General features: G+C 42.2%; 1 protein-coding gene across 1 annotated transcript in view; it reads right to left on the bottom strand.

The window, feature by feature from the left end:
* FRAS1 (Fraser extracellular matrix complex subunit 1) overlaps positions 1–12,213 on the bottom strand; it is a 724,001-nt gene that overhangs the window by 183,501 nt on the left and 528,287 nt on the right. The window contains exons 27-28 of the mRNA XM_075352182.1: positions 3,889–4,159; positions 1,583–1,667 (exon numbers count right to left, since the gene is read on the bottom strand). Of these exons, the coding sequence (XP_075208297.1) occupies positions 1,583–1,667; positions 3,889–4,159 (356 nt within the window). The remainder of the gene's footprint in view (positions 1–1,582; positions 1,668–3,888; positions 4,160–12,213) is intronic.

Genomic DNA, 12,213 nt, shown 5'->3' with positions numbered 1-12,213 from the left:
GGAGCGCAATGGGGGACACTGTGTGTGTGGATGATATAGGACGTGTCATCCACACACAGCAAGAAGAAGGGCGGGGATCGCAAAAAGAGAGGAGGCGTCAGTTCAAGACCAGAGATGGCCATCAGACTGGACTGCCCAGTAGGTGGGTATAATAAAAGATTTTTTTTGCCTTGCAGAGTTGATTGGCAAAGGTTGAAAAACTCAAGGGAGCCGAATACTTTCGCAAGGCACTGTATATATACCATATTTTTCGCTTTATAAGACGCACTTTTGTTCCCCTAAATTTTGGGGTAAAGTAAGGGGTGCGTCTTATAAACCGAATATACGGGGGGTGTACATATATATATATATATATATATATATATACATACATACATACACTGCAGGGTCCGCTCTGGAGCGGTGCTGGGGGCAGGTGAAAGCTGCGGGCGGCAGCGTTAGATCTCCTGCTCCCGCTTATATAATATACACAGCCGCTGTCCATCAGCGTGGTGCTGAAACCGCATCGCGCTGATGGGCTGGGGCAGCGGGGCATATTATATGTGCCTGTGCTCCCTTTGATCACACATGATCCCCCCTGTGTTAGATATGGCCCCCATGCTGCTGCCCATAGTAAAATAAAAAAAGCTTTACTTACCTCCAGTGCTGATCTCCCGGTCTCCTGCTGCTGCTGTCTGTGATAAGGCATGCAGAGATGATATCGCTCTGCCGTACCGATCACATGACCGGCAGCAAGAACCAGGAAGTGGATGAGGCCGGAGCTCAACCCCACGGAGGGAGACACAGGGATTACAGCGCTGAGAAGGTAAGGAAAGAGTGTTTTATTTTATTATGGGCAGCAGTATGGGGGGCATATCTAACACAGGGGAAGTGTGCCATCTATTGTGGCCATGGGCAGCAGTATGGGGGCCATATCTAACACAGGGGAGATGTGCCATCTATAGGGGCCATGGGCAGCAGTATGGGGGGCATATCTAACACAGGGGAGATGTGCCATCTATAGTGGCCATGGGCAGCAGTATGGGGGCCATATCAAACACAGGGGAGGTGTGCCATCTGTAGGGGCCATGGGTAGCACAGGGGGACGTGTCCCAGCACAAGGGGGCTATATTCAATATAAGGGGGCCATATCCAGATTAAGGGGGGGCTAATTTTAGGATGGGGGGCTATGAGGGACATATACCCTACATGATTTATTAGACGGACACTGGCATTATAAGATGGACCCCATTTAACATTAAAAAAAAATAATTCTTTTTTCCTTCACCAAATCTGGGGGTGCGTCTTATAATCAGGTGCGTCGTATAAAGTGAAAAATACGGTATGTGTATATATATATATATATATATATATATATATATATATATATATATATATATATATATATATATATATATACATAGTGCCTTACGAAAGTAACAAAGGGTTGAAAGATGCTGGTCATACCTTATACAAGGAAAACCTAGTGACACGTTCCCATTAATATATCCTTTCTTTTTTTGCATGTTTGGATGTGCCTTTGTTGTATATTGGTGCAGCCCCTCTTCCTTTTGACAATATGATAATACAAATAAAACATTACCTTTGTCGACACTGCTTGTATGTTGATTGTCTTTGGTTGAGAGTAGAGATGCCCATCACTGACTCTTAGTGAAAAGAAGCCTTTCCTACATGACAAAAAGAAATATAAGTGATTCAAAGATTTAAAACAATATTAAACTGCAATTATGTGACAGAGACCTCTTAAATTAATGCTGCCACATATGTGAGAGAGTTATCATAGTGATCTGGATTATTATAATCAAGCGGAAATATGATTGCGAAGAGTAAACGATCATCTATTCTTGGTGAAAATTGGGTGTTCCTACATAAAAATCATTGCCATCATTTGTAACATTGTTAAATGTAAATGTTCCTTCTTCAAAGCACATTTTTAGGAAACGATCTGCAATCATTTCAGCATAATGCTTCTTTTTTATACTAACAGGCCATTGTTTCCTATTTAGACATTATGCTACGGTCAGCAGGGGGACATTTCACTAGAAACCATATAAAACGATCAGGCGAGTCTACAAATAACGCAATGTATATGAACAGATTTAGGAATATAACATTTTATTTGAATTCCAGCAGACACATTTTATACGCTTCATAAAACCGGGGCACTGTAAATGCTTACTTAATTCTTTTGCTGATTTTCAAGTAACATTATGGTAAAAGTAAAAAGCTTCCGTGTTAATGTAAATTTGACAGCAAATGCAATAACATAATTAGTCATGTGCAATTCGCATATCCTGCCAAACAAAATCAACATTTCACTAGAGTCTCATTGAAGTTACCTATGTGAAACAAAAAGGCTAATAAATGAAGTTTTCTACAACTTAGCAAAATGCACCCACTTAGGCAGCAATCAAGGAATCTGCAACGTCTAATAAGCATCTCAGCCTGATTCAAAGGGAAGCTATCCTCAGAAAAAGAACTACTGTTTACATCAGGTAATTGTGTTACATTTAGTCTTAAAAAACTGTCATATTTTTATATTACGATCTTAATAAAAAAAAAACAACTAAACAAAATTAGCAATCTTGCAATTTTCATACTGCCCACTGGGGGTCTTTAGACTTCCTGTTCAATCAGAAAGAGTTTTCAGCAGGTTCCTTATCATCAGAGGCAGGATTACAATGACAGATAACACTTCTATACACTGCAGATAACAAAGGATCCACTGATCACAAAAAGTGATATCAAGGCTGACACTGCTCCCCTCCTCTTCACAATGGCCTTTATAACAGGCACATTAGACACTTCAATACAAAAGACAGGGCTGGGGTCTGAGCATTGAGGCTAGGTACAGCAGCTATTTCCTGAAACAGCAGGAAGTCACAAACTAAAAAATCTCCAGTGGCCAATATGTAAATTGTTAGAGTTCTACTTTACATTTTAAGTTTAGATTGTGTTATGTAAAATAAAAAAGATTGCCAAAAATAAATAAAAATGTAACACTAAAGCCTAATTTAAACAATATAATATATTAAATGTAAATATATAATATTAAACAATGAGGATAAGCTTTTTTGCTACTCTACTGCTACTTCACACAATCTTCAAGTTGAGTGTGTGAGGCGATTGTAAGCTACAGTCTGTAAAGGAGCCATCGGAATACTAACTATGCATTGTGCTGTGGAATATATGGCTGCTATTAAAATTACAGGATAAAAACAGTAATAACATGTGGTATTACTAATGTAAGTTCCCTTCCCCTAGTAATATACTTACCAGCTGCTATGTTCTTTTGTTCTCGGCGCCGCTCCGATCGTTTTTTGCTGTTTGTAAGGCTGCTTTCAGATCAGCGTTTTTTGCCGTTCGGAAAAAAACGCAAACCGCATATGACTGGATCCTTTACAAATGCGTTATCCCTTCCTCCCTTCCCCCACTGCATCAAATCGCATGTAGAAGGATCTGCTAAAATAACAATTGCGCTTGCATGTGTTCAACATTCAATCTACAGGATCCAGTCACATGCTTTTTGCGATTTTTTGCCAATGTGAAAGCAGCCTAACCTGACGGATAGCTCCACTGTTTGCTGGACGAGCCGGGGGTCATTTCTCAAAGTAAGTCTATGAGAGCCAGAACAAGGCTGACATAAACTTAGGACAGCGGCTCATAAATATACTAGGGGCAGGGAACATGCACTAGTAATACCTCTCCAGTGATGAAATAAAAAATGCTGCAGTGGTGCTTTAAAAGGACATGTATGCTTTAATCGTCTTTGCCACTTTCCTCCAGTGATTCATATGTTATATGCTTGCTCACAATTTTCTACCAAACACGGATAATCAGTAGCTTTCAGCATCATTAAGGTTTAATACTTGATTAAAAGTTCATTACCTTGATTTCTCCTTGCTGTGTTTGAATCTCACTCTTTGCTCAACTAGATCCTTCCAGCTGAAGTATGTGTCCTTGTTCAGATGAATTTCCTTGCCATTTGCTATTTTCACCAGCCGACCGTTAGCTGGAGCGCTCACAACATGAAAAGTAAGATCAATTTCTTCGGAATCCAAATCTTGAACACTCATAAAAGAAAGGTCCAATGGTCTTACAGTGCCAATACCCACAGTGAAAGAGCCATTCACCAGGAGAACTGGAGGATGCGTGTTAGCTGAAATTGAAAAAAAAAACAACAATACTAGTATGTGCACAAGGTTCAATTACAGCATTAGCATGCAAAGTAGAAGTAATGGCATGATTCTTCACTTAAAAAAGTAACATACAAAAAAGTTGAATATTAGTAAGTTAGCTTTTTATTTAGTAAAAGCTTAAAGGGGTTATCAGGCTTATTTTGCTTATTTTCATTTATTACACTATTGGGCTACATTGGGGCAGGTAAGTAGGTAGTAACTACCTACCTGCCCTGCTGTCAGCCCCTCTCCTCCGGCTCAGAACTCTCATGTGACCACTCCTGCCGTGATTTTGCAGTTTCCTGTGATGTCACGACGACTGGGCACGCGCTTATGCTGTCTTGTCGACGGGCATAACAGCCGACATAATGTAGCCGCCCTGCTGGGCGAGTACATGGCATGGAGTCCCCGCCGCCCCTACCCCGCACCTTCCCACATTCCATAGTGCAGGGGTCTCGCTGCCTGTACGCTGCATGCAGCCCCTGATGCTGCTGGCGGTGTGCAGGCAGTGTCCCCTTGCTGAACGCTGCCTGTGCAGCTGCCCGTGCAGTCAGCGCTTTATATCAGATGATGGATTCCTGGGCGCTCTGCAGAAGGGAGCGCTGTAAACAGCTACTGCAATGATCAGCCGCCGGCTAATCAGAGGCCAGCAGCGGATTATTGCAGTAGTTGTATACAGAGTTCGGCTCTGCAGAGTGCCCTGGAATCTGCATCTGATATAAAGCGCTATCTGTGGCCTCTGCAGCGGGCTGTGCAGTCATCGCTTTATAACAGATGACAGATTCACAGGCACTCTGCAGAGCCGTGCTCTGTATCCAGCTATGATCAGCCGCTGGCCAATCAGAGGTCAGCAGCTGATCACTGGTGAAGCTGCATAGGAGCGCGTCCCTGCACAGCGCCTGGAAAGCGCTGGCTGCACAGCCCCCTGCAGCGATCAGCAAGGAGGAGGCTGCAGCCACAAGAGGCAGGACACAGGGCATTGAGGGAACCAGGACAGGTGAGAAAAATGTGTTTGTTTTTTTTGTGTGTGTGAAGAATGGCAGACTAGGGGGCAATTCTACAGGAGAGAGCATTACTACAAAAAGAGGAGCCCAAGAGGACATTACTATAAGAAGAGGAGCCCAAGGAAAGGGGACATTAGTATAGTATGGGGACAGGGATGGGCACAATACTACATTATATGTGCGGTGGATGTAAGGATTACTGCTCTGTACTACCAATGACTGGATATACAGAGCAGTGATATCTCATCTGTGACAGAACAATCACCTCACATCCACAGCCCTTTTAATGTAGTAATGGTCAGTGCTGGGGCAGAATACTGACGGGGAATGAGTGTGCAGGGGACGGGGCTGGACACTGAGGTCGGGGCGTTGCCAGCTCTGACTGTGAGGTTCGGCAGTCAGGCATGTCATGTTAGGTTGAGCTGAATGTAAACAAAGAGCTGCAGAGAATAAAGGGATAATTCAAGAGGAACAAAAGTTAGAAAACAAAAAAAAAATGTAGGGGTGTTTTATATAACAATACAGCACAGATTAGCTTAAACATTTTTTTGGCCTTTATGTCAGACAACTCCTTCAAGGTTTGTCCGGGATTTTAACATTGAAGACCTATCCTTCGTGTAGGTCATCAATGTCTGATCGGTGGGGGTGTGACAACCGGCACCACTGCCAGTCAGCTGTCCAAAACTACTCTGTTGCTTGGCTGCACAGCAAAATTCTGTCAACAGGATAGTGTTTGTGGCCAGGTACTGCACATCTGCCCCCTATTTATTCGAATAGGTGGTGGATATGCAGTTCCCAGCTGTGGCCACTATACAGTTGGTAGAGTTGTATTGTGCAGCTCAAAAACACTAGTACTTCCAGATGGCAGTGACGGCAACCGCAACAGGTGATTGTGGTGGTGCTGGGTATTGCACCCCCACCCATCAGACATTGATAAGGTCCCAAAAAAAACCTTTAAGTAGATCATCAATTTGTTTTTCCTGTATTGTCCAAATCCACTTGTGGACAAAAAAAAAATGGATTAAAAAATTGCAGTATAATTTTTCCAAAAAACAATATGAGAGCATTCGTCAAGACTAGTGTTTTATATTATAGGCTTTATTCGGGGTTAGCTGGAATTAGATGCACCACATTCATTAGGCACATGCCTGTTAGTGAATTTGGAGCATCTTTTAGCTGTCAATATAACTTCTAATTTATGCCCTTTTTGTGTTGTTGATTATAATAATGTGTCAGTTGTGTTAGACCAAGTCCGCATCCACTAAGCTTCACCTACTTTTTTGTAAAGTTGGCGGAGTTGGTATGAAAATGCCAAAAGTTTACGTCCCATGTAATACATAACGACATCACACGTCGAACCTCAGCTCTGTTACATCCGGAGTCTGCAGTGACAGAAAACATGACTGGTCACTACAGCCTCCAGAACACGTTGGCAGGGGGAGCCCAGGGCTGTGAATTCTGGTGAACTGATGTCAGTATTTCTCACTCCCACAGTATTAACTGTGACCACCGGTGAATTCACTGCCCGACTGTCAGATTGGTGGACACGGCGGCAGAGCAGTCCAGCAGCGAGTTCACTGGCGGTCACAGCTGTGGTTCTGAAGGTACCAAATGTGTCTGCAGTTGAACTTGGTGCCGGATTGCTCTGTCGCTGTTTCACGCAACCAGAAAATCCGGCAATCTGGCAGCGATTTCACCTGATGTCACAACTGGAGGTTCCCATGGTGCAAGCTGCCAACTGTGACTACAATTAAACTTGCTGTCGGACTGCTAGATTGCATGACACAGCGGCAGAGCATTCCGGCAATCCATCAACTGGTTCACCAGCGGTCATAGTTGCTACCGTGGAAGCCATCAGCTCTGACCTCCGGTGAATTGGCTGCTGGATTGCTCGGCGGTTATGTCACACAATCCGAGAGTCAGGCGATCCGGCAGTGAGTTAACACTAGAACTACTGAGGTAGTCATTTTGACTACTTTGCACCATGTATTTCTATATAGGTGTTACGAGTCCAGTAGTTCTAGTGTTAACCGGCGGTGACAGTTTGTACCATGGGAGACCACAGCTTTCAATTCCGGTAAACTGAGTGACATCACATCTTCTCACAGCCTAGGGTTCCCCCGCTGTCCGAAGGCTGATCCAGAGGCTGCAGTGATCGGTCATGTTTTCTATCATTGCAGCCTCCTGATGTAGCAGAGCCAAGGATCATTATGGAACCTTGCTGTGGATTACTTTGAACCTGTGAGGGTGTTTTGAGGTTAATAAATGGATGGAAGAGGGTGTCTGTGCTGTTTTATTTCAAATATAGGATTTTTCTGTATTTGTGATGATTTCTTTTGACTTACAAGGTTAGTAATGGAAGTGTCTCATAGACACCTCCCCATTACTAACCTAGGGCTTGATGGCAGCTATGATTTTTGACAAATCACAGCTATAATCAACCCCATATATTACTCCAATGGCCACCACACCAGAGCAATCGGAATGAGCCGGGTAAAGCACCATAATTGTCACATCTAATGGATGTGCCACTTATGGGGTGGCTGCAGGCTGCTATTTTTAGGCTGGGAAGGGCAAATATCCAGGCCCTTCCCACCCTGATAAAACCACCCACCAGCAGTCCATTTTACTTTGGCAACTTAGCAAAAATGAGGGGGGGCACCCACATCAATTTTAAAAATTATTTCAGTTTTAAAAAAAAACAACATAGGATCCCCTCTATTTTTGATTACTTGCTGGAGGTTGCAGCATATAGTGGTCTGTTTTTCCCACGCTGATCAAAAATAGACCATTTTTTTACTTATTATATTTTTCTTTTTACATTATAATACAGTCTGCAACCAATCACAGAAGCCGACACAGAGTGTGGGGGGCGTGTATAAAAGTCTGACTGCAACCAATTAAAGAGGCTAGCACTGAAGGTCGATGGGGGAAGCAGTGAATATTCATGAAGTGTAATGAGCAGGCCAGAAAAGGGCCCAGAAAAGAGTCTGACTGCTGTGCTATCTCCTTGGAAAAATGGTATATATAACTGTCCTGCTCCTACCCACATTTTCCTTCCTTGTGCGGCCCCCTAGCCCTTACTACAACATTTTACAGCACAAAACTAAGGATCCTCATTGACTTGTATAGGGTTCGTTGCCCGGGGTCAAGTTTGGATTAAGTCTGGTTCCCAAACCAAACAATTTTTTCAGGTCTGTCCGAACACTGCAAAACCAAATATCTACAGGTCCGCTTATCTCTAGTCTGAACAAGGGAAATCTTACTGAGCTGTCACTTTTTTTTTTATGGCAAGTGAGGCTGACAAAATGACATTTTTATAGAAGATTGAGAAGGAAACACGTTGGTATGGTTAATGGGGTCCAATGGCACTATTTGGGTCCCTCATGTGATTGATGAATCTACAATAACAGAACAAGAAATTGAAATTAATAAGGCTTATAATAACATAGTACAATGGATAATAATGAGGGAAGAAAAAATGTTCTACTTCATCCCCAGTCAACCTCAGAGACTGTCCACCTGCAGGTAAGATCCCTGTTAAATGCAACTCAATTTGTCATATTGTACCCTGCAGCACATTAATAAAATAATGCCTATTCTTCTGTAAGCTACAGTAGGAATGATGAATTGATGCATGAGGCATCCCCCTAGGACTTGGCATAACATTTGCTTTACTAGCTATTCAGCCTCATGTTTTTGTATGAAAACACGTGAGCTTACATTTTTAACAGTGTCCATCAATGTCGTAAATTAACTGGGCTTATAATGGAAAATCTAAAGGTATTCTTTTATGTACTTTTTCTCTGTACAATATTTTCTGTGCTACTGTACAATAGAAATATACACCGAACCATTATGAATGTATTTAACCTTTATTGATTACCATTCATTTTAACATAACTCTGCATTAACGTTTACAAAATGTGTCCACCTATAATTATTAGCGCGAAATAAAGAATTCCCTGTTATTGCAATACTCGTTAATTCATGATGGAAAGGAGCAACCTTCCCTGCACATGCTATATGGCCGCTTTATCTTTCTCACATTATTCATGCACTAGACATGTGTAATTTCCACCACCTATCTTACCGCTCGATTCTTTATGTAGTTGGATTACACAGGAGAATGAAAAAAGCTCATTGAGAATGAGAGGTCTTATAACTCCACATGAGCAGGAAGCATTAAGACTGGAAAGTATGTGCATGCTCTAATTGCACGGCCGTATATTAATTATGTGGACAGGTCAAACTCTACTGGTTATCCTCCAGTTACCTTAGTAATAGTGCCACTGCGGTTTTATAAATTGCTTTAGACATGGCTCATGGTGTGCATGGCTTATTACTAAAATCACCATGTTCTACAATATAATGATACCCACTTGCTATCCTCTTTCACAACCTCTGTTTCCAGCTGGAATCACCTAAGAGTTCTGCATGTACAGCAAATAATCGCAGAATTCAGGATTAAAGAGTACACACACCCAGGTCAAAAAGTGGACAGATTTTTCTTTTTTCTTTATTAAATTCCTGCTACTCTCAAGTATTGCATTTTTTTGTATTTTTCATTTTTTTTTTTTTTTTTACAATCCCCCATACAGTTTCACAGACATGGGCCTTTTCATTTATTTCTAATTTTTTTATGGCATTTACCAATGGGGCGTTCATCACAGGGTAATTATGTGGAACAGCCTAAAGACACGCCCCCAGAGAATCCTGTAAGCCAGCCTCCTTGTAAAGACTACAAAACACAGCACAAAATAAACAGGCCCCTATGTATAGTATATATCATCAAAAAAGAGAGAGCCGAACAAGAGGTCATGAAAAATTAATAATCTTTATTCATATACATAAAAAGAGCATAATAAATATCTCATGCAAATATTAAAAAACACAACTGTTGACTAGAGAAAAGGGGAGTCACAAATTAATCTGCATATAAATCTGCATATAAATATCAATATAAATTAATAAAAGGATGAGGGTGAAGTATAAGGGTGAATCACAAAGTACACATCAAGGGTGGGTGGGTGTCACTCTACCTCTCTGGAAATAGTGCTCCACAACCTGTTAGGTAAATACCCTATTGTTATGTATATTTTTTTGGTGCCGATTCTGACGCTTCATATATCTCTCTGGACGATTTGCCCACTGGTTGTTATTACTCTGAGCAGTCTTTCCTCTGCCTACACCTATATTAGGATGTTTGGGTGATTTGCTTTGGGTGAGTCACTCTAGTTTTTCTCTGCTGACAGCAGTTAAACATACTCCGTGGTATGATCTCTGACCACGCTTTTCATAATATATGAGTTTATTTTAAGAATTACTGATGTGTACTTTGTGATTCACCCTTATACTTCACCCTCATCCTTTTATTAATTTATATTGATATTTATATGCAGATTAATTTGTGACTCCCCTTTTCTCTAGTCAACAGTTGTGTTTTTTAATATTTGCATGAGATATTATGCTCTTTTTATGTATATGAATAAAGATTATTAATTTTTCATGACCTCTTGTTCGGCTCTCTCTTTTTTGGTGATATATATGTTAAATCCGAATGGTCCTTATGGTCCAAGGTACCCCCACACCTACTATAACCTTTTGACAGTAACTATTGGTACGGGTTATTTTCTTAAGGCTACTTTACACACTGCGATATCGGTCCCGATATCGCTAGTGTGGGTACCCGCCCCCATCTATTGCGCGACACGGGCATATCGCTGCCCGTGCCGCACAACATCGCCCACAGCCGTCACACATACTTACCTGTCCGGCGACGTCGCTGTGACCGGCGAACCGCCTCCTTTCTAAGGGGGCGGTCCGTGCGGCGTCACAGCGACGTCACTGAAACGTCACTGAACCGCCGCCCAATAGCAGCGGAGGGGCGGAGATGAGCGGGACGTAACATCCCGCCCACCTCCTTCCTTCCGCATAGCGGCCGGGAGGCAGGTAAGGGGAGCTTCCTCGTTCCTGCGGCGTCACACGCAGCGATGTGTGCTGCCGCAGGAACGAGGAACAACCTCGTTACTTCTGCAGTAACGAGATTTGAGAATGGACCCCCGTGTCGCCGATTAGCGATTTTGCACGTTTTTGCAACGATGCAAAATCGCTTATCGATGTCACACGCAACGGCATCGCTAATGCGGCCGGATGTGCGTCACGAATTCCGTGACCCCAACGACTCCGCATTAGCGATGTCGTAGCGTGTAAAGCCCGCTTTACTATTGGTGTTCCCTATCTATAGTAGCATGGCAAGTTTATATATACAAGTGGGAATAAAATATTATTCAAAACTGGCTACTTTTGACCTAGTGACAGGTCTAAAATCAAAATGTTCATCTTATGGTTTCTAAGTAATGTGCTATCAATTATAAACAAGTCCCACAGATAGAAAAAAAACCAAAAAACTAATGTGATGGCATAAGCACTCCCTATTTAAGGAGGTGGTGTTCAAACTTTGCCTTTTGAGCCTGACGGGTACCGAAATGCCTATCTGACAGATGAGGGCTTTAGTACCATAAGCAACTCGAGGTTATCTAGCGTTTGAGAACTGATCGCTTTTCCTTAGGAGAAGACATAAATCTTAGATTGTTGGGAGTCCGACCATTGCTTGCCTTCCAACCAGTTATTGGAAGAAGCTGTGTTGCTAGTGTGAGCGGATTTTACCTCTTCAATGTTTATATCGACCTATCTTTTGCTGCAAACATATCAGTTTAGAAATAAAGACAAACATCCACTAATCCTGAGACCATTAAAGGGGTTTTCCATGTTTCTGATATAGATGCCCTAGCCACAGGATAGATTCTAGATATGAAGATTAGATTGAATCTAATCCCAGGTACCTCTACTGATCAGCTGTGATCAGCTCTAGTGGTGGCTAAACCGAGAACAGAGCCAGAACAGCACAACTCCAAAGTCTGGATAATGGACTTTTGGAGCTAAGGTTTTATTCACTTCATTAAAGGTAACCTGTCAGGTCCAATATGAATCCAGAACCATGGACAGGTCTGGGTGCATATTTATAATCC

The sequence above is a fragment of the Anomaloglossus baeobatrachus genome, chromosome 1 (assembly GCF_048569485.1).
Source record: "Anomaloglossus baeobatrachus isolate aAnoBae1 chromosome 1, aAnoBae1.hap1, whole genome shotgun sequence".
Classification (NCBI taxonomy): domain Eukaryota; kingdom Metazoa; phylum Chordata; class Amphibia; order Anura; family Aromobatidae; genus Anomaloglossus; species Anomaloglossus baeobatrachus.
This window is presented reverse-complemented; position numbering and strand designations above follow the sequence as displayed.